The sequence below is a fragment of the Balaenoptera ricei genome, chromosome 19, assembly GCF_028023285.1.
Source record: "Balaenoptera ricei isolate mBalRic1 chromosome 19, mBalRic1.hap2, whole genome shotgun sequence".
Lineage (NCBI taxonomy): Eukaryota > Metazoa > Chordata > Mammalia > Artiodactyla > Balaenopteridae > Balaenoptera > Balaenoptera ricei.
The window spans coordinates 3847778-3869474 of record NC_082657.1 but is presented as its reverse complement, the minus strand read 5'-3'; the positions used below and the strand labels follow the sequence as shown (position 1 = coordinate 3869474).

The 21697-nt window shown below is 52.1% G+C and overlaps 3 protein-coding genes across 3 annotated transcripts; 1 reads left to right on the top strand and 2 right to left on the bottom strand.

Moving 5' to 3' along the window:
* Positions 1–6651: 6651 nt before the first annotated feature.
* OSCAR (osteoclast associated Ig-like receptor) lies at positions 6652–11556 on the bottom strand. The gene is made up of 5 exons (XM_059905398.1): positions 11520–11556; positions 10840–10872; positions 8513–8812; positions 7331–7612; positions 6652–6890 (listed from the first exon to the last, which is right to left on the bottom strand). Exons 1-5 carry the CDS (start codon positions 11554–11556, stop codon positions 6652–6654), a joined length of 891 nt encoding a protein of 296 aa, XP_059761381.1.
* Positions 11557–12453: 897 nt separating this feature from the next.
* Positions 12454–14990, top strand: NDUFA3 (NADH:ubiquinone oxidoreductase subunit A3). The gene is made up of 4 exons (XM_059905816.1): positions 12454–12527; positions 12747–12821; positions 14227–14304; positions 14837–14990. Exons 1-4 carry the CDS (start codon positions 12518–12520, stop codon positions 14926–14928), a joined length of 255 nt encoding a protein of 84 aa, XP_059761799.1. The 5' UTR covers positions 12454–12517; the 3' UTR covers positions 14929–14990.
* A 57-nt stretch (positions 14991–15047) lies between these two features.
* Positions 15048–21636, bottom strand: TFPT (TCF3 fusion partner). Its single transcript, XM_059905781.1, has 6 exons — positions 21234–21636; positions 20466–20724; positions 17493–17563; positions 15912–15981; positions 15609–15827; positions 15048–15203 (listed from the first exon to the last, which is right to left on the bottom strand). Exons 1-6 carry the CDS (start codon positions 21254–21256, stop codon positions 15084–15086), a joined length of 762 nt encoding a protein of 253 aa, XP_059761764.1. The 5' UTR covers positions 21257–21636; the 3' UTR covers positions 15048–15083.
* Between the last annotated feature and the right edge of the window lie 61 nt (positions 21637–21697).

Genomic DNA, 21697 nt, shown 5'->3' with positions numbered 1-21697 from the left:
ACAGGCTTAGAAAGAGAAGTTCATCTAAGAACTTTTCTAGAAAATCCTTCGTAGATTCTAATCTCCATGACAGCCAGGGCCATGTTTGTCAGATCTCCCTTTGAATAACAGACTTATTATTATAACGTACAAAGTCGAGCATAGGTCAGCTTGACACTCCAGCTTTACCTCTACTACATTTTCTCTCATCCTTACGCTGTCTGTTTCAGCCACATTGACCATCTTTCAGGTGCAGCCCTATTATGTGCCTGTAGTGAGTTCGGGGATTTCAGTGCTGATCAAGGAAAAAGATGTGACCACAAGGTGGCAGTAGGACAGGACTTTGAGTCCCTCACCACACTCACCTTGCTTCCTCCACAGGACCTTTGCACATGCTGTTCCCTCTGCTTAGAACACCCTTCCAGACCCCTAGTTAACATCTGCTCGTCTTTCAGATCTCACATCACTTCTTCAGAGATCTCGATGATGAGATCAGATCTTCCTTTCGAAACTCCCTCTTCTTTTTGCTATAGTTGTAATGGTGGAGATGGCTAACGGTTTCCCAGCAGCCAAATTTCCCTTCTTCCTTTAAGTAACAGAAACCCCCTCCCATTTTTAGAAGGGCACTCTCCAGAGCCTGTATGCCCCCACCTCCCCAGACACTTTTGCAGCTAGACCTGGCCTGTAAGTTCTGGTCAGAGACATGTTCAAAAGCGCTCTCTCTCTCTCTCTCTCTCTCTGTCTCTCTCTCCCTCTCCCTCTCTCCCTCTCTCCTTCCCTCCCTCCCTCTTCCTTTCCTGCTGGCTCTGAACCACATATGAAAGCTACATGTTGATAAAAGCAAAGCTGTTGATAAACAGCTCTAGACTGTTCAGTTATGTACTGTTAAGTGAGAGAGACATAAAATTATAGGTAGTTTTTTCTTGGGGGTTTGTCACGGCAGCTTAAAGTGCCCCCCTAATCAAGACGATGAGTATAAATTTCTCTGTGAGCTTCAAGAGGGTAGAGTTCATGTCTGCTATTACCCCCCATGTAATTCCAGCACCTAGCACAGTGCCGTGCCCATGGTAGCCATTCGATAAACGTGCAATAAGCAGATGAATGAGACCTTGGGGGAAACAAGCGCGGGGACAAAAGTAGACAAAAGTAGCTAATAGCGTTCATTTTTCTATTGCTGTGGTAACAAACTATCACAAACTAAGTGGCGTAAGGCAACATAAATGTTTTATTTTTCCGTTCAGGAGGTCAGAAGTCCAAAACAGGTCGGCAGGCTGTGTTGCTTCTGGGGTCTCTAGCAGAGGATCCAATTCCCTGTCTTTCCCAGCTTCTAGAGGGGCCTGCATCCCTTGGCTGTGGTCCTGCATCACGCTGACCTCTGCTTCCATCTTCACATTGCCTTCTCAAACTCTGACCCCCTTGCTTCCCTCTTAAAATTATTATGTTGAATCCACCCAAATTATCCAGGATAATCTCCGCATATGATGATTCCTAATTAAATCACACCTGTTAAGTCCCTTTTGCCGTGTGTACCATATTCACAGGTTCCGGGAACTGGGATACCAGATGTTTGGGGGACCATTATTCTGCCCGCCATAAAAGGGTAAACATATGGAGCCTGCTTGTGTAACCTTCAGCATGGAGAGGTGTCCAGTCAGAATGTGCGTGTTTCCTAAGACCGCCTATGTGCCAGGCCCCGGAGATGTGGAGGTAAAATGACCTGGTCCCCCTTGGCAGGCGCGTGTGCTCTAGTCTGGGAGAGAGAGTTAATACACAGCGTGATAAATAATCACGGTATGATAAGGCACTGTGGGAGCACAGATGGGTCAGGCAAGAGTCTGCAGAGGAAACAGCATCTAATCTGAGACCTGAAGGATGAGCAGAGTGAAGCAGACGAGAGAAAACAGAAAAGAGAGACTGTACCAGATGCATCACATCTCCTTATGGACATCTTGGAAACTGAGAATTTATGGGTGACGAACAAAGGAAACACTGTGTCAAAAACCGTAAATCACTTTGCAAGTGTTCCAGGTGGTAACATTCCCCTTTCTCTTCCTCATTTAAAAGTGAAAGTGGGGGAGGAGACTGAAGCCAATAAAATCTAGAAGTCTTGACTCAACAAACTGGAAGAGATTGTCGTTGGTTTTAGGAGACAGCCGCAGGGGAGGGGGAGGGCAGTCTAACCCCACAGACTCTGAAGTTCCAGGTTAAACACCTGTATGTGTCTCGGAGGGCTGCTGGTGATGACGAGGAATAACATGTGGATCGTCTGGTAGAGAGAAATTAATAGTAGAAACGGAAATTAGTGTTGTGACTATTATTCACTCAATAAGCGTTTATTATTTTAACTGAAGTATAGTTAACTTACAATGTTGTGTTAGTTTCAGGTGTACAGCAAAGCGATTCAGATATATATGTCTGAATACATATATATGTTTTCTTTTTCAGATTCTTTTCCCTTATAGGTTATTATCGATATTGAGTATAGTTCCCTGTGCAATACAGTAGGTTCTTGTTGTTTACCTACTTTATATATAGCAGTGCGTATATTTTAATCCCAAACTCCTAATTTATCTCCCCTACTCACCACTGCTGTCCTCTTTGGCAACCATAAGTTTGTCTTCTATGTCTGTGAGTCTATTTCTGTTTTGTAAATAAGTTCATTTGTATCATATTTTAGATTCCACATATAAGTGATATCATAGATATTTGTCTTTCTCTGTCTGACTTATTTCACTTAGTATAATAATCTCTAGGTCCATCTACGTTGCATCAAATGGCATTATTTCATTCTTTTTTATGGCTGAGTAATATTCCATTGTATATATACATCACATCTTCTTGATCCATTCATCTGTCGATGGACATTTAGGTTGCTTCCATGGCTATTGTAAATAATGCTGCTATGAACATTGGGGTGCAAGGATCTTTTCAAATTAGAGTTTTCTCTGGATATATGCCCAGGAGTGGGATTGCAGGATTATATGGTAACTCTATTTTTTAGTTTTTTAAAGGCACATCCATACCGCTCTCCATAGTGGCTGCACCAATTTACTTTCCCACCAACAGTGTAGGAGGATTCCCTTTTCTCCACACCCTCTCCAGCATTTATTCTTTGTAGAATTTTTGACGGTGGCCATTCTGACCAGTGTGAGGCGATACCTCACTGTGGCATTGATTTGCATTTCTCTAATAATTAGTGATGTTGAACATCTTTTCATGTGCCTGTTGGCCATCTGTATGTCTTCTCTGGAGAAATGTCTATTTAGGTCTCTGCCCTCAATAACCTTTTATTGGACACTTGGTCTCTGTGAAGCCTCGTGCTAGTCACTGGGTTATCTACTACTTTTGGGTATATTGGATAGATAAATGCATGGGTAGGTTGGTGGATGTGGAGTAAGTAAATGGGTGAGTGGATTAATAAATTGATTGATTAATGAAGGGAGGAATGAATGAATGTATGTAAGAATGAGTGATGATAAGGGCAAATGAAAGAATAGATATGTGCAAATGAGAACCAGTGAACAGAGGATGGATGAATAGATGGAAATAAGGATAAGAATCAAGGAACGGGACTTCCCTGGTGGTCCAGTGGCTAAGACTCCACACTCCCAACGCAGGGGGTCCGGGTTCAATCCCTGGTCAGGGAACTAGATCCCACATGCCGCAACTAAGAGTTTGCATGCCGCAACTAAAGATCCCCACATGCCACAACTAAGACCTGGTACAGCCAAATAAATATTTTAAAAGTAAATAAATAAATAAAATAGTATGTGCCATTAGAAAAAAAAAGAATCAATGAACGAATGGATGGACGACAGAATGAATGCATGAGTAGGTAGATGAATGGTTGAATGAGTGAATAGACGGAGCCCAGTTGAAGAGCAAACTCACCATGAGCCCCCCTGGTGTTCCACTGACTCTCCGTATGACTTAGGGGCACCTTCACGTTACCTATATCTATTCCACCGTTTTCCTCTCTGTAAAGCGGGCAGATTGTATTTGATGACTTTGCAGCCCCATCCAGGTCTAGTTCTCTCCTTCAAACCTTGATCTCCCACATCCTCGATCCCACATGTGCCAGGGGGATTGCCCTGGAAATGCTCTACTAGGGTCCCACGTTGCTACTAAGAACAAACCCAGCAAGTTCCACTCAGAGTCTCTCCTCCTAGCTCTTCAGCAAGTCAGTGCATACAGGCAGCTAATTTGACTTAACAACTCAGTTCTGCTTCATCTCACAGTGAAGTACCCTAATGACACCCACTAAGAGAACTGGGTGTTGAAATAATGCCATTTTATATTGTTTACCCACAACTTAAATTTCCCAGTCTTTCTACAGGATCTGGTTTAGGTCAGTTTCTGAAACAAAAGAACACATCAAGAAATACTGCTCATGGGCTTCCCTGGTGGCACAGTGGTTAAGAATCCACCTGCCAATGCAGGGGACACGGGTTCGAGCCCTGGTCCGGGAAGATTCCACATGCCGCGGAGCAACTAAGCCCGTGTGCCACAACTACGGAGCCTGCGCTCTAGAGCCCGCAAGCCACAACTACTGAAGCCCGCGTGCCACAACTGCTGAAGCCCTCGTGCACAGACCCCGTGCTCCATAACAAGAGAAGCCACCACAATGAGAAGCCCGCGCACCGCAACGAAGAGTAGCCCCGGCTCGCACCAACTAGAGAAAGCCCGCACGCAGCAACAAAGACCCAACGCAGCTAAAAATAAATAAGTAAAATAAATAAATTTATTTAAAAAAAAATACTGCTCATCTTTCCTCAAATCGTGTGTGTGTGTGTGTGTTAGGCATGGGGATCATTACATCAATGAAGGGAATCATGGCCAGCATTTTTTTTTTTTTAATGAAAGCTTATTTATTTATTTATTTATTTTTGGCTGTGTTGGGTCTTCGTTTCTGTGCGAGGGCTTTCTCCAGTTGCGGCGAGCAGGGGCCACTCTTCATCGCGGTGCGCGGGCCTCTCAGTATCGCGGTCTTTCTTGTTGCAGAGCACAGGCTCCAGACGCGCAGGCTCAGTAATTGTGGCTCACGGGCCTAGTTGCTCCGTGGCATGTGGGATCTTCCCAGACCAGGGCTCGAACCCGTGTCCCCTGCATTGGCGGGCAGATTCTCAACCACTGCGCCACCAGGGAAGCCCCTGAATTTTTAATAAACTAGAATATGTCAGTGCATCCATGCAATAGAAGTAAATATTGCTTCGTGGAACTTGAATTTTAGTTTATAGGTATAAAAATGGATAAGTGTACAGGGTTGAGATACAAATTTTGCTTCTTAATCTGTGTCCTCTCCCCAAAAGGGGGGGATGAGGGGAGTTAAAGCAGCTGATCTGAGGTTTTGCCGTCTTTCTCCATATGTTGGGGACAAGTTATCTCTTTAATTCTCTCTAGAACTGAGATGGTAGATTTTTAAAATATTTATTTATTTATTATTTTTGGCTGCATTGGGTCTTACATGCGGCACGCAGGATCTTTCATTGCGGCGTGCGGGCTCCTCTTCAGCTGTGGCATGGGCTTAGTGCCCCGGGGCATGTGGGATCTTAGTTCCCTGACCAGGGATCCAACCCGCGGCCGCGGCATTGGAAGGAGGATTCTTAATCACTGGACCACCAGGGAAGTCCCAAGATGGTAGATATTTTTAGTTTCTCCTTTCAAAGGTGAAAACTCAGAAGGATCTGTAGGTTGCTCAAGGCTACCCACCTAATGAGTGGTGGGGCTGGGACTGTCCAAAAAAAAAAAAAAAAAAAGGAAGTCATCCTCTTCTCCATAAACTGGGAAGAGAGGAAGGAGAAGTTGGAGATTTTAGTAAAAACAGAAGAGGATGTGTGCTCCACCCAAATTAGGCATAAATCAAGAACACATGAGTGAGTGGTAAGACTTGCTTAGGAACGGAAAATGTGTGTATGAGCATGAGAAAGGCATCAAGATTAGCCAGATAAAATTAGAAGTTAAACTAATAAATTCAAGAGAAAATTGTGCAAGTAGCCAGGGCTTCCAGAAGGAAGATTTTAGGGTCTAGGTCAAAGGTCTCCTGCACACGCTCCACTTGCTGTTGCCTTGGCAACCGACCCCCCTTAATGATAATGACGGTTCAAGGAAAACAGCTGTGAGCAAGTGAAGCTGTAATTGGAGAAATTCTGTGGTGGTCTTATCTTGGTCTGCCTTTGGGGAGGGTCTGAGTAGGACTTTGGAAGAGGTTTGCTTGGCAACCAAGAGTGATGTCATGAAGGGAACGACGGTGAGTTGCGTGAAAGGTGAGCTGGAGCATGAACCACTGGAAAACAACAACTAGAATTTCACTTGGGATCTGCGAGTCGGATAGAAATAGCTTTTATACGGTAGCTGACATTTAATGAACGTTTTCTGTGAGCCAGTCACTGTTTTAAACCCTTCAGATGCATTGTCCACTTAACTCTGATGAAGTGGGTATTTTCAGTGCTCCCATCTTACAGACAGAGCAACCGAGGCTGGGGAAGGGTCGCTCTCCTAATATCTCGCAGGGAGCGAGCAGCGCACGGGGCTCCCAGCTCAGGTCTTCCTGGCGAGGAAGCCTTAACCACACCGATAGTGCCTCCCGCTGATCTGGGAGGTCCTGGAGAAATGACCCAAAAGGAAGATATCCAGGGCGTGGAGCAAAGGTTATTGTTACTCGGGAAGCTGGGCTCAGCGGGGAGGGCTGTGGGTCTCCTGGAAGGGCGGTCCAACCCAAGGGATTCCAGCTTCTTCACCATCCTCTCTGGGAAGTCTTCTCTGTCCCCTGAGGCTCAGGCCCAGATGATTACGAGGGGCGCGATTCTGGCTGCGCCGGTCGAAAACGACCAGCGTGCCCAGAGCCATGAGGACCAGGCCCGCCAGCCCCAGGCGGACGAGGTTGCCCTGGGTGTAGTCCAAGGAGCCCGAGCCTGCGGGGCCAGCAAGGGGGAGAGGCGGTCAGCGTCCGAACCACAGGTTCGGCCCTCCCTCTGGCTCCCTAACCTCCAGAGTGGAGTTGGGGCGCAAATCCCAGTCTCAAACTTGAGGGGGGTCGATGGGAGCAGGGGCCCCGGACCCCTGGGTCTGAGGGAGGTGGGGCTGGGGGCCCGGACCCCTGGGTCTGAGGGGGGAGGGGCTGGGGGTCTGGACCCCTGAGTGTGAGGGAGGAGGGGCTGGGGGCCTGGACCCCTGGGTCTGAGGGAGGAGGGGCTGGGGGCCTGGACCCCTGGGTCTGAGGGAGGAGGGGCTGGGGGTCCGAACCCCTGGGTCTGAGGGGGGAGGGGCTGGGGGATGGACCCCTGGGTCTGAGGGGGGAGGGGCTGGGGGCCTGGACCCCTGGGTCTGGGGGCAGAGGGCTGGGGCCCCTCACCGGCCGCGCTGATGACCAGCGGCTCGCTGCGCTGGGACAGCACGTAGGGGGCGGAGGGCGTGTGGTAGTAGCAGCTGTATGTGCCGGGCGCGCGGGCGCCGAGCAGCGGGAAGTCCGCCCAGGCCTGCGCCGAGTCGCGGTACTGCAGCGGGGCCGCCACGCCCTCGCGGTACAGCGCGAAGCTCATGCCCCCCAGGCGGCCGGCGCAGCGCAGGCTCACGTTGGCCCCGGGCGCCACCACCGGCCCGGGCAGCGCCACCAGCGACGGGCGCGGCAGCTCGTCTGCGGGGGAGGAGGACCGGGACAGGGGGGCTTGGTCCTCTCTCCCCTCCCCTTCTCTCTCTCCCCCCTTCCTCCCCCATCTCCCCCCCCCCACTCTTCCCGCTTCATCCTCTCTCCCCTCCTCCCCGACTCTTCCTACCCCCCATTTTCTCTCCCCTCCTCCTCCCTCCTCCCTCTTTTCCGCCCTCCTTTCCTCCCTCCCTCTCCCCCCTCTCCTAGTCTCTCAGCCTGTCTCCCCCTTCTCTCTCCTCTTGTCCTGGCTAGTGTCTCGACGTCTCTCCCTTCTCTGTGGGTCTCCCTCAGCTTCTCTGTGTCCGTATTCCTCTCTGTGCCCTTGTGCCTCTGCGTCTGTCTCCCTCCCTGTTTGTCGCTTTTTCCCACTGTGCCGGTGCCTCACTAAAATTCTGTTTTTAACGTCCCACTCGTTCGTGTTTCACTCCCCCGGGTCTCAGAGGGTGCGTCTCTCCCAGAGTTACTCAACCTCAGCACTAGTGACTTTTTTTTTGGATCTTAGTTCCCCGACCAGGGATTGAACCCGCGCCCTTGGCAGTGAAAGCGCGGAGTCCTAACCACTGGACGGCCAGGGAATTTCCACTAGTGACATTTTTGGATAGATCTGGATAATTCTTTGGGCGTGGGGTGTTGGGGGGTTGTACTGTCCTGTACACTGTAGTATGGCTACCCGTGGGATGGCAGTAGCAAACCCTTCCCCAGTCGGGACAAGCAAAAATGTCTCCAGATGTTGCCAAACTTGGGGTGGGGGTGGGGGGAGGTACAATCGCCCCTGGTTGAGAATCACCCCTATTTCTCTGGTGTGTTTTCTGTCTCTCTCTGCCCCTCCTCCCCCTCCCTCATCCCACCTGTGTCCCTTCTCCACACCCCCCTCCCCCAGGCTCTCACCTGTCACCAGCAGTTCCAGGGCATCACTGGGGTGGGACCAGACACCTGGTCCCCAGTTTAGCCTCTGGTAGCAGCAGCGGTAATTGCCCCCCTGGCCTGGGGTCACCTCCTCCAGGAAGAACTCCGCCAGCGCCGCAGATACATCCCGGTAAAGCACAGGAGCAATCTCTCCAGACTTGAAGAGTGCAAACCTCCAGGTGGGCTGGGGTGCCCGGCACCTCAAAGTGACGTTGACCCCGGGGGTCACAACTGCAGCTGGCTGAGCCCCCAGCCACGGCTTGGGGTATGAGGCTGGGGGGACTGAATAAATGGGGCTGCCTGGGTCCTCAGGCTTCCTAGGAGCCCAAGGAAATGAGGGGGCAGCTGGGGTAGGAGGAGAATCTCCTTGAGAATCACTGGCCCTTTCTCAGCCTCAGTTCCCTGCTTGTAAAATAGGGGAGACATTGGACCCCAACCAAGGCTTGTCAAAATTAGCTGCAAATCAGAGGAGCAGGGCATCAACTCCTGACTTTTACTCCATGGTTTTTAAACATCACTTCAAGGGATTGGGTCCCAGAAATCTGTGATTTCAAATTGCCCTCCAGAATATTTGTACCATATTTGACATATTTCAATAGTTGCCAAAACTTGCTATCTATTTGGGGGAAAAAATTGTTGGATCCCTACCTCACACCATTCCCCAAAACTAATTGCAGATTAATGTAAAGAACTACATGTGTTTTTTTAAAAAAAAAAAAACTATAAAAAAGTATTAACAGAAAATATAGGAAAATATATTTGTCTTGGGGGTAGAGAAGGCTGTCTTAAAATATAAAATGAAAAACTCAGAAGGGACAAGGTTAATTAAGTTGACAGCTTCAACATTTTTAAGCTGTGTATGAGAAAAGACATATAAATGAAGCTAGAAGACAAGTGACAGCACTGGCAGAAATGGCTTATTCATAAATCACATAGGTTACGAGTGTAGAAAGAAATCCTAGAGCCAGTTCAGCTGGAAGTTGGGCAAAACATATGAATAGGCAATTCACAGAAGAGGAAGTCCAACTGACCAAAACACATTTGGGGGTTATGATGTGAAAGTTGTCCAACCTTAGTGATATTAGTTTTTAAAACTAAAACAATAGTAAGACATTTTTGTCTCTCAGGTTGTCAAAAATTTAAATAATGGTTAACATTGTGTTTGCGTGAATATGTAGTAAAACAGGCACTTAGGTGCACTCAGTTGCACCTTTTGAGAAGTCATTTTGTCAGTTTCTGTCAAGACACACAGAGGGCATGACCAACCACCCAATAAGTCCACCCTAGACAAATGCACTTACATGGGCACAAAAAGCTTATACAGAAATGCTCACTGCAGCAATCATTGTGAGGGGAAAAGTTGGAAACAACCTAAATATGCATCAAGAGGACCAAGTAAACTAGAATCCAGCCGTACAATGGCAAATGCTAGACAGCAGCTTTAAAAAAAGAGAGAAAAAGGTAGAGCTAGCTACAATGACATGGAAATGTCTCCAAGAGAGATTGCAAAGTGAAAAATGTAAGATGCGGAACAACGTGAGTCACGAAATATCAGTTTTGCTTTGGGAGAAAAAGAAGTACAAAAATACATACGTGTGTTTGAAAGCATGGAAATTTTTTATAAGGATTCAGAGATTATTTAAGGAAGATGAGGAAGGGGAAGAAGGAGGTTGTTATATGTCCCTTGATAATAATTTTTAAAACCATGAATATATGTTAGCTTTAACATTTAAAAAATAATTAAAATAAATTGATAGCTAAGATATTAATGATTCTCCAGGTGATTCTTATTTGAAGTTGGAGTGTAATGGAGGGAAATTGAGAGGAAGAAGAGGTCTCACCCATCAGAAACCCTGGAAAGAAACCCAGAGCTGTCTCAGGGTGGAGGACCCTACTTTCCAAAGGGGAATAATAGGCATTGCCAGAGATCCTATTTCTTGAGCCCTGCACTTTGCGAAGCTCTGAGCCAAGGGTTTTATGCATGTGATTTTATTAAATCCTCACAACAGCCCATTTTACAGAGAAAGAAACTGAGTCTTAGCACTCAGTGGTTTGTTCAAGGTCATAAATGAATATGATGGTGAAACGGGGGTTCCAGCTTAGGTCTCTTTAACTCCAAAGTTCATGATCTTCACTACTTACCTATACTGGTCACTAAAATGAATGAGGAAGGAAGGAGGGAAAGAAATAAAGGAAGGGGGAGGGAAGTAAGGAAATCTGGGGTGAGGGGAGGCACCAAAATAAAATCTGAGTAGTTGGAAATGGGGTGTCAGCAACACACAGGAGAATGGGTGCGGACTGTTACTCACCAGTTGGAGTGATGTCTGCGTGACACACCAGCCCTATAGAAGGTCAAAGGGGCTTGGTCTTGTCAAACCCTTCGGCTGCTCCCAGCCCCACCTCATTGGGCACCCAGGAATCTAAGTCCCCAGGCCCTCTGTCCTCTGGGAAACAGAAATCTTGCCCATACTTCCTCCTCAGTAGCCATAAGTTCACACTTCCAGTCCCCACTTATTTAAGAGCCTAAAAGTCTGGACCCAAGCCCCTCTTGCCTCTGTACCCAAGAGTTCAGGCCCTTGGATTCCACCGTTTCCAGGAGACAATAATCTGAGCCCACAGTTTCTCCTCTTTGGGCTGCAGGAGTCTGGGCCCCCAGTTTCCTTCTTTCCCAGGTGTCTTGGCTTCTCCATCCCTCCCACATCAAGATCTAGGACTATAGGTTCTCTGTCCCTAGGAGTTCAGATCCCTAGCCCTCTCCTGCTTCAAGATCTAGAGAATCCTGCCCCCAACTTCCTCCTCTTCCAGGAACCCAGGAATTCAGGACCCCTGGGTCCTCTTGCCTTAGGACCCAGGGGTCTGAGCCCCAGTCCTGTTATTCTGGCCTAGAATTCCAAACCCTCAGCTCGTGCCTCCTGATCACCCTGCACCTGCCCTCAGGGAGACCCCAGCCCAGCCAGGGGCCCAGGGAGAAGGGGGTGGGGTGTCTCACAGAGAGTCAGCAGCTGCAGATTCATCACCAGGGCCATGGTGGGCAGTTCTCGGCGGGAGCATGAACAGGAGCCAGGGCTTGGCCGTGCCCTCTCCCCTACCAGGAAATGAGGCAACATCAGAAAGCCAGAGCCCTATTTAGGGAAGGAAGGAGCGAGGTGGGGGCCCCTGGGTGATTGTGTCACAGCCCCATGGTGCTGTGGAAAAAGTTGGGAGAGGCCGCAGTCATAACTGTTGTGTTCATTAAACTTAAAAAAAAAAAATTAACACCTGTTATGTGCCAGACCCTGTGCTACACGGTTGGGGGAAAGGGGCACAGAAGGGAGTCAGACCCCATTACTGTGCTCAAGTAGCTCCCAGCCTGATGGAAAGGCAGATTCCGACGAGGTTAGTTAAAACAAAACAAAATGATGTACGCTATAATGGAGGTCACATAGGGCACTGTGAGAGTATACAGAAGGCCCCTAACCCTTCTGGGATGAGACTTAGGGCTTGCAGGACGAACCGATTTTAAGCTGAGACCTCAAATTGGTGATTCGTCCTCTCCCAGCCTCCGTTTGTCCATCTGTAAAATGGGCTCTCATAAGTAAACTATAAAATGAGGACTGATGCATTCCGCCTTAGCTGGACCTCAGTAGGAGGACTGGAAGTTACTCCTCTGGAACGACTTTCTAGGCTGATGGAAAAAACAGAGAGCGGCGGCAGGTGCGCCAAGACAGGTTTGCACTTAAATCTGCAGCGCCGCCTCTTTTCCCCGCAGCCGTCGGCTCGGACCGCTGTTCTGCGCCAGTGCGCACGCGCGGATTCAGCCCGTGGAGGCTAGCGGGCCAGGACCACAACTCCCAGAGTGCTCCGCACCTCCGCCACCCCCTGGGATTGCTTGCTGCGCCAATGAGCACGCGCGGACTCCGACTGCGGAGGCCGTGCCCAGGGACCACAACTCCCAGAGTGCTCTGCGCCCTCGCCGCCGCAGCCGCCGCCGCCGTTGCCGAGACCAAGATGGCCGGGAGTAAGTGCGGGTTTTGTCAGCGCGCGGGGATGGTACCGGGAACCCCGGGTGGTGCTAGGGGTAGGGCAAGACGGAGCCCCCGTGGAGACGGTGGGGTCCGGGCCGGAGGGGGACGCAGAGGTCACGAGGGGGCTCCTCCAGGGCGGGGGTGGCGCGAGAGGGGTAGAGGTCACCGGGGGCATCACCTGCAGGGGTGACCCTCCTCGCCCACCCTTCCAGGAATCGCCGCCTTTCTCAGGAATGTCTGGGCCAAGGAGCCGGTGCTAGTGGCATCCTTCACCATCGGGAGTCTCGGTGCGTGAGTGCCCCAGGCGCGAAAGTGCATCACCCCCAATCGGCGTCCCGGCTTTATCTCCTCCACTCCCTAGAGGTCCCACTGCCCCCCACCAATGCTCCATCGCCACCCCCACCATCGTTCCATCCTGTACCCCCGAGGCCCGACCGCCGCCCTCAACGTTCCGTGTCCCCACTTGTATGAACACCCCCCACCCCTAGTATTATGACTCCTCCACCACCCCATCGCTCCCCACCCCGTACACACCCACCCAAGAGGTCCAGAATCCCTTCAAAGAAGAGGTTGTCAACCCTAGCTGCGCATTATAATAGCTAAAAATAATAATAATAAATGAAAAGTAATGTCTTTATCCTCCCCTTTCACCCTCACCCCCCCCCCCGATTCTGAATTGAATTGGGTGGGGTGGAGGTGCGGCTAGGGAGTCTTGTGTCTTGTGAAAATCCCCCAGTGATTCTAATGTGCTTCTGCGATTGAGAACCTCAGCTGTAGAACTGGGCTACTCAGATTTCAAGGTGATGCTGTGGGTCTTGTTGAAATACAGGTTCTGATTCAGTAGGTCTGGGGATGCTGCATTTCTAACACGTTCCCAGGTCTTGTCAATACTGCTGGTTGGCAGGCCACACACTGAGTGAGGTTCTAGAACACAGTTGTCCCACACGGCAGCCACGGATCACACGGGCCACTGAGCACTTGAAATGGGGCCAGTATGAATTGAGATGGTACCTGTTACCCTGATGTAAAGCATACACCGGATTTCAAAGACTTTGTATAACAAGGAGTATATAAAATATCAATGTCTTTTATGCCGAGGATATGTTGAAATGTTTTGGGTATACCAGCTTAAATTTACTTTTTAATTTGTATGTTTTATGTGGCTATTAGAAAATGTAAAATTACATACGTGGCTCTTACATTTATGTCGGACAGCACTGACCCAGACTATTCCTTTACATGCCCTGCCCCACCCCCCATGACGCCCTGCTCCTACCCCAGGTGGACTGTAATTTCTCAATGACTGTTCTTTGTACAAAACCTTCTCCTCAGTTTGTAACAGTTCATGATTTCTCTGGAACATTCCCAAGACACCCCCGACCCCCACCCCTTAATATGCTCCATGGCTCAAATGCGCTCATTCTGTGACCAACGCTTTCTTCCTTCCTGTGTCTTCCAGGTCCCACAAGTCTGTGGGTGCTTGGCTTCCACCCTCACTTCCAAAAAAAAAAAAAGTCTTATAAACACTTCTGCTGATGTAAGGGGCTCCCAGGGTGCCAAGGGGCCTCCTGGAGGTGCTGGACCCCCTTGCTCCCCTCCCCGCATGCACTTGACCCCCATCTTGAAAAGGCTCAGCTACTGTCCCCGCCGCCACCTCCTTCCCCTGGGCCTCACCCCCGTGTCTCTCCGCAGCTATAATCCTGCCTGCACTCAGCCCCTATGCCAAGTACTCCATCATGATCAACGAGGCCACACCCTACAACTACCCAGGTGAGTGGGGGCCAGGGCAGCAGCCTTAAGGACCTTGCTGAGCTGGGGGCGGAATGATGATGGGCAGGTCTTTCCTCTGCAGGGAGCCAAGATTCTGCAGTGCAGTCGGGACTCTCTTTTTTTCCTTCAGTAGATATAATCCACATGCCGTAAAATTCGCTTTCTGTCTGTTTTTGCACTTTGAGTTTCTGTCCTGGTTCCAGATTTCTGTCCTTGTCTGGGTTCCCAATCTCTGTTGCTTTCTGGAGTTTTGTCTTCCTGGGTCTCCACCTCTCCAGGTCTCTGTTCTGCTTCCTTGTATCTGTTGGGTCTTTCTCTGGGTCTCCTTTCTGTATCCATCGTTCTGGTTTCCCATGTCTCTGGGTCTCTATTTCCCCACTTCCCTGCATCTCTGATTTTCTGACCCTTACTCTCTTTCTTATCTCTCCCCGGGGTCCCATTTCCCTCTCTGAAAGTAAGCTGACAGGCCAGCCCTTCTCTGTGGGCCCCCAGCGATCTGCTCATCTCAGTGGCCCACCCTCCTGTCCCACAGTGCCCCTCCGAGACGATGGGAACATGCCTGATGTGCCCAGCCACCCCCAGGACCCCCAGGGCCCAAGCTTGGAGTGGCTGAAGAAACTGTGAGCTCCTCCATTGACAGGGAGAGGCCCCCTCCCTGACGCCCCCCAATAAAAATGTGAAAACCACGCCCAGCGTCTGAGTGTGTGCGGCTGCAGGTGGAAGCAGTGGACAGTGGCCACGGCGAGTGTGGGGGTTGGTTTACTGTGGGGGGGGGGGGGTCAGTCAAAGGCGGGGCTGGCTAGGGTGGGGTAGGGCAGCAGTTTGTCCGGCCCCCGAGAAACCCAGCTGGAGTCTAGGGCCTCGTCCGCTTCAAAGCCGAAGTCTTCCTCGACCTTAATCTGGGGGAGATGAGAACAAGGCGTGAGAAGGGCCCCGGCCTCGCTGTTCTTTCCCAGGCCAGACGGCGTCCTCTTTGCACCTCACCAGAAGTCCCGGCATCCCCAGGTCCGCGTGCTCTCCAGTGTCACCTCCCTCACCCGCCTTCTCTCCCTCCTCTGCCGCCAACCCTCCCCGGTTATCTTTTCTTCTCCCCAGAGCCTCCTCCAGATCTTCCTTCTCCACTCAAGCCCCTTGCCTGGCATCTTCCAACTCTTTCTCCTTCCCCGGTCAACGCCAGCCCTGTCCAGCCCTTCCAGCTCTCCCCGCCTTGCAGGGCCCAGCCCCGCTCCCCCCCGCAGCGCAGCAGGGAAGCCCAGGAGCCCCAGTCCCGCCCTGCGGACCCCTGGACTCCAGGCCGCCCCCACCTGCACCGGGGCCAGTTCTGGAGTCAGCGCAGCTCCCACTCGGCGGCCGTCCCGGGGTGCTCGCCGCCGCTTCCGCCCGCTGGGCCCCTCGCCAGGGGCCGGGCTGCCAGGTTCTGGGGGTGCGGGCGTCCTTCTAGGCGGGGACAGCCCCTCTTTCTCTGGAGGCTCGTTCTCGGCGTTGCCTGGGGTGGGGGCGTCTGCGCCCTGGCTGCCCTCGTCCTGGCAGACAGGGAGGTGGGCGCGTGAAGGCTGCGTCCTGGGCCCCCGGTTCTCCCAGCCCACCCGCGGCCGCATCGCACTCACCTCCAGCACGATGGTGAGCTGGCTCGCGCGGTAGTCATCGCCGTAGGAGTCCAGCACTCTCATGAGGAACCTGCGGCCGGAGAGAGGCCGCCGGGGGGCAGCTTTATCTTCCGGCGGTTGGGAAGGGGGCCCGCGACAGCCCAGCTCTGACTCTGAAGCCAAGGCTCTCCTGGCCCCAGAAGGTCTGAGACACCCGGTGGCAAGCACTTGGGCAGCCAGTGGGGCTCTGGGCAGGACCAGGTGACCTGCACCTCCGCTCCTGCTCTGTCATCTGGAGGGGACAACCCCAACCGGGCGGCCCGCTGACCACGACCCTGCAGCTTGATGACAGCGCTGCAGTACTCGGCTTGTAAACAGTCAAACGTTAAGTTATTATTTTCATTAACCCCTGGGAGGCGGGCCCAGAGCACTCTCACTGGGGATGCTGCCTTCTCTTCCCCACTCCTGCTTCTAAAAGCTTTTTGGTTTTTTGTTTGTTTTAAGCTCTGATTAGATGGTCCCCATAAGCCAGCGCCTGGGTGGAGCGTTTCACGTGCACAGTCTCTTATTCTACAAGTAGGTATCAGGTGTCCTCTCTGTGCTATCCACCACGGAAGCCACTGATCACCTGTCACCGTCCTTGAGCGCCTGCCACGTGGCGAGAGTGACTGAGGAATGGAAATTTTAAATTTCGCTTGATTTCAGTTAATTTAGATGAAAATCGGAACCACGTGGCCACCAAGCACATGAAATGAGGCTCGTGCAACTGAGGGAGTGAATTTCCCATTTCACTTCGTCTTAATAAACTTGGCCTGTGACCACTGAGGAACTGAATTTTCAATTTCATTTGAATGAATTGAAATTTATTTTAATGAATGTTAAGATTCAACTTCAATGTAAGATAAAGTCACCACCGGCAGCTGGCATCCTGGACAGCACAGGTGCGGACAAGAGGAGGGCCCAGGGGCTGAGCCCTGGCTGCTGCAGGTTCAGGGTTTGGGGAAGTGAGAATGAACCGGCAAAGAGGCAAGAATCAATGGCCGGGAGGAGGGGAAACGGAGGCAGATGAGTGACCTGGCCAAGAAAGTGCTTCAAAGAAGAGGGTGTATCCACTGGGTCAGGTAAGTGGAGGGCTGAGGGCTGACCGGGGGGTCTCGGCATCACGGAGACTCTGTTGTAAGGCCTGTTCTCCTAATTTCATGGAGATGGGGACCCAGTGGAGTGGTGGGCCGGCCCCAGAGCTCACTCTGCGTCCTGGTCGCGGTGACCCGAGGCGGGAGGCTCAGCTGAGCTCATCCCCTGTGGGCTCCCATTTAATCCTCAGCAGCCTTGTGATCTCAGTGTTCACCCTTAGTTGATGGGGAACTGGGGCTCGGAGAGGGGGTGGGGCTTGCCCTGAGTCACACAGCAGAACGGCGCCTGAAGCTGAGTCTGCGACCCTAAGTCTGGTCTCCTGCATTCTGCTACACTCCGTTCAAAGGGAGCACACCACTCCCCCCAAGGCCCAGGGCTCAGCTTTCTTCCAAGGCCCAAGGTGGTGGTGACGGGCTGGGGAGCAGAGGCAAGCGACGCAGGCCCAGAGCAGGTGTGCAGGGGGGTTACCTCCGCTCCTGCTGGAGCCTCCGCGTTATCCTCTGTACCTGATGGAGCCTGTTCAGGACCCGCTCGTTCACCTGCGGGGGGTGGGAGAAGACACAGGTCAGCCGGACTCGGACTCCGCGTGCTCAACACGTGGTGAACGGGGCCCCGCTGGAGGGCGACTGGCCCAGGACCGTCCCGGGGCCCCCAGGGCCCGCTGTGTCTGCTCCTTCCCCCTCCTCACTGCCTCTCTTGCTCCTCTCCCGCATCCATGGCACTCACACTGGCCTCCAAGCTCGCGCTTGAGTCCCGACACCATCCTGTGCTGGGGGCTTTCCACGTGCTCTCCCCCAGGTGCCCGCAGAGCTCTCTCAAAGGCTGCACTCAAAGGCTACCTGCTCGGACCTCCCGTTAATTGCAGCAGACCCTCCCCCACTTCCCACGCCAGAGCGTCCCCCTCCCCCTTCTCAGCTCCACTTTTCCATCGCCTTACAGCCTCTCTCGCTATGCCGTGTCCTCACTCTCCATCTCCCCCACCAGAACAGAAGCCCCAAAGGACCAGGATTTGTGCCTCTGTCCCCGGTGCCTTGAGCAGACCCTGGCAGAGGGGCGCTCCCTAAATACTGCTAAACAAATGACTTCACCTAGCAATAAAATGCTTGAAGGACACCAAACTGGTAGATATGCTGGAGATCAGGGCAGGAGGTGGCCGCTTCAGTTAAGGTCATCAGAGGAGATGTGTGCCCAAGCGTGAAAGAGTATGTTCTGCTCCTGCGTCAGAGAGACCTGGGTTTGAATCCCAGCCTGCCACTTCTCAGCTCTGTGACCTTGGGCAAGTTACTTAACTTCTCTGAGCCTCAGGTTTCTGCACTGGTAAAAGGAGAGTAATAACAACTTATTCCTGGCGGGGGACGGGGGAGCTAGGAGCAGAGGCTCAAATGCAACTCCGTTTGAGCAAATGGTTGAGTCTCTTTGGACCCCAGCATCCATCTGTTGAACAGGGCTCAGGATACCTGCTGCTTGGGGGGTGCTGAAAGAGGTCCCAGGTGTCCTTGCGTGCAGCCCCCAGAGCAGGCCTGGCACGTAGCACGTGCTCACAGGTGAGAGTGCTCGCTCTGGCAGCACCACCCTTGCTGTCAGGCCCTGGGAACACACAGTGACGTGAGGAGTCTGGAAATCACGCGCGGGGGGCGGGGAAGAAGAGAGAGGAGTGGTCGTGGAGAGAAGAGAGGTTGGGGTGAGCTGACGGATGAAGCGGAGGCAAAGCTACCTGGTAAAAGACACGTAGTATCTGCTTTATGTATATTATGTAAGTTTATATTAACACGTACATAAAACCATATTACAGAGTGCTGCAGGGACTCCCCTGGCGGTCCAGCGGTTAAGACTCCGCGCTTCCACTGCAGGGGACGTAAGTTTGATCCCTGGTCGGGGAACTGAGATCCCACAGGCCACACAAACAAACAAACCAAAAAAAAAAAAAAAAAAAACCAAACAGTACGGCTAGGAACGTCATCGGGTTACCTGTCATCGGGTGTGTGTTCGTATGTGTGTCTGCTGGGGACGGAGGGAGGAGTGGGACAGCTGGCCACAGGCTACGCGTAGGTTCAGCCTTCGTGCGGCTTCAGGGGAATATACTTTACCACCTGGAGCTGACCCTGCTCCAAGCCCACTGCCCTCAGCCTGGCATTCAAATCTCCTCCCCAGAATCCCCATCAAACCAAACACCTCTCCAATCCTGAGTAAGCCCTGTGCTACACGGAGTCCCAAATGGACCTTTCCCTCCAGCGTGACATGCTCCTGCTTAATCTAAGACTTGATGCAAACCTCACCTCCTTATTAGTTCTCTAAGTCGTCCCTCTCTCTCCCTCTCCTTGACTCCTACCCCAGCTCAAGCCGCCTCCTCTCCTGCCTGGGCCACTACACCAGCCCCCTTCCAGAACTCCCCCAACACCGTTGTTATGGGTCGGATGGTGTCCCCCCCCAAAAAGGTGTGTTGGAGTCCTAACTCCCAGTGCCTCAGAATGTGACCGTATTTGGACACAGGGTCTTCACAAAGGGAATCAAGTTAAATGAGGGGACTGGCCTTAACCCAATATGACTGGTGGTGTCCTTATTAAAAGAAATTGGGATATACACACACACACAAGCACGGGAAGATGAAAGCAGAGATCTACAAGCAAGGAACACAAAAGATCTCCAGCAAGCCACCAGAAGCTAGGGAGGATGCCTAGACTAGACAACAGAGTCTCTCTCGCAGCCCTCAGGATGAACCAACCCTGCTGACACCTTGATCCCAGACTTCTAGTCTCCAGAACCGGGAGGCAGTACATTTCTATTACTTAGCCATCCGTTTGTGGTTCTTGATACAGCGGCCCTAGCAAAAGAGTCCAGCCAAATTCAGAGAGTCTTTCAAACACTGACCCTGGCCCTCCCCTGTTTGAAACCTTTTGATAGCTCCCCATCACTCTCAAAAAAAAAATAATAATAATAATCCAAACCTCTTGCTCTGGTGTTTGTGGCCTTTCAAGATCTGGGCCCTGCTTACTGCTCCATCCTCATTCCCACCAAGGAGGCTAATGCAGTGATTCAGCAGAAAGAACCTGAGGCTGGGCAGAGGCGTGGGGATGGAGGGGAGGAGAAGGACCCCAGAGAGATCTGAGAGGCAGAACAGACAGGACATGAGGAGCGAATGATGTCAAGGGTATGGGAGATTTGAAAAGCTTGATCGGTGGGGAGCAAGAGAGGCACCTGTGAAACATCAGTGAGCTGATCTGGGCTGTCAGATGATGCTCCTAGAGGAGACATCTCTCCAAGGTGCCTTGCACAGTGCCTGACACATAATAGGTGCTAAATAAATGAATAATGAATGAACAAGTGAATGGAAAATTCATTCAGCCGGTCAAGGAAGGCTGGGCATCTAGACAGGCAGAGACTGGGAAGGATTGGTCATGGAGGTCAGGGGACCCCAAAACAGGGGAATCCACACTCACCTACCTGCTCGATCTCCCGGCAGCGCCGACCTAGCGCCTGGTACTTCCTGCGGTTTAGTTCCCGCTGGCGCCGCCGCCGGCCCCGGGCTGCCTCTTCCTCTTCATCTCGCTCCCGGAGCCCGGAGCCACCCAGACCCCCAGACACAAACTCCACTTCTGTCTCAAGCTCGCTCTCCAGGATGTGACCACCGAACAGCGGAGGCAGCGCCAACTCTGAGCCTGGCGGCGCTGAGAACTCTTCAAAGCCCACGGCTGCCATGGTCCTGTAGAGTCAGTGGGCTCAGGGACCCTGAATACCCAGCCCTTAGTCCCTCCTCCCACAGACCAGGAGCCCAACTCCCAGACCCCCTCCTCTCTCTGATGCAGGAGTCCGAGGCCCCCAGCCCACCATTCCCAGGATCCAGAAGAGTTCGAGCCCCGACCCCTTCCTCCCAGGATCCAGGAGTCCAGAGCCCCAGCACCCGCTTCCCAGTATCAAGGAGTCCAGACTTCCAGACCCTTCTTCCCCGAGTCCCACGGGGAGTTCGAGCCCCCCAAGCCCTCACTCAGACCCAGGAATCCTGACCTCCAACCGCCTCGCCTGTCAGATCCAGGAGCCTAGACCCGTAGCCTTTTCCCCCAGGATGCTCGAGTACAGACCCCAGTCCCTACAAGAGTTATAAGCCAAAGGAGTTGCAGGAACTGCAATCCCCGTCAGTCCTCAGCGCAGAAGACCGCTCTTATGCAGCCGCAATGTCTTTTGGGATTCGTGGTTTTCCCCAAAGCCACTCACCCTTCTCTCTGCTCCAGTTCCATCTCTCTCCGACTCCGGGCGCCCCGGGCCTCAGAACTTCCAACCTCGCTAACCTCTAGGTTAAGTCGTTCGCAAAACTACCTTTCCCATCAGGCTTCACGACGACCCAGCATCCGGGACTTTGCCGCTATGCCTTCTGGGAGCTGTAGTTTCCTATTTCCGGCTCCGCTCCCCAACCCCTCCACCTCCACCTCGACTCCCGGCTGAAAGACTTGCTTTCTCGTCGAACGCCTCCACCAGTGGTCTGAGTTGCCCTCGACTTTATTCTTGTCTTGACACCCTGTCGTCAGACTGTGGCGATTCTCCGCTTATCAGGCTCAGTCCACAGCGGGCGTGAGCCGGATAAAGCCCCTCTCTTCTCTCCTGCTCATCCCTTCTCCGCCTAGCGGCAGGTGCTAATAAAGTTGTTGTTCCAAACGCAGCCAGGAAAGACGCGGTGCAGG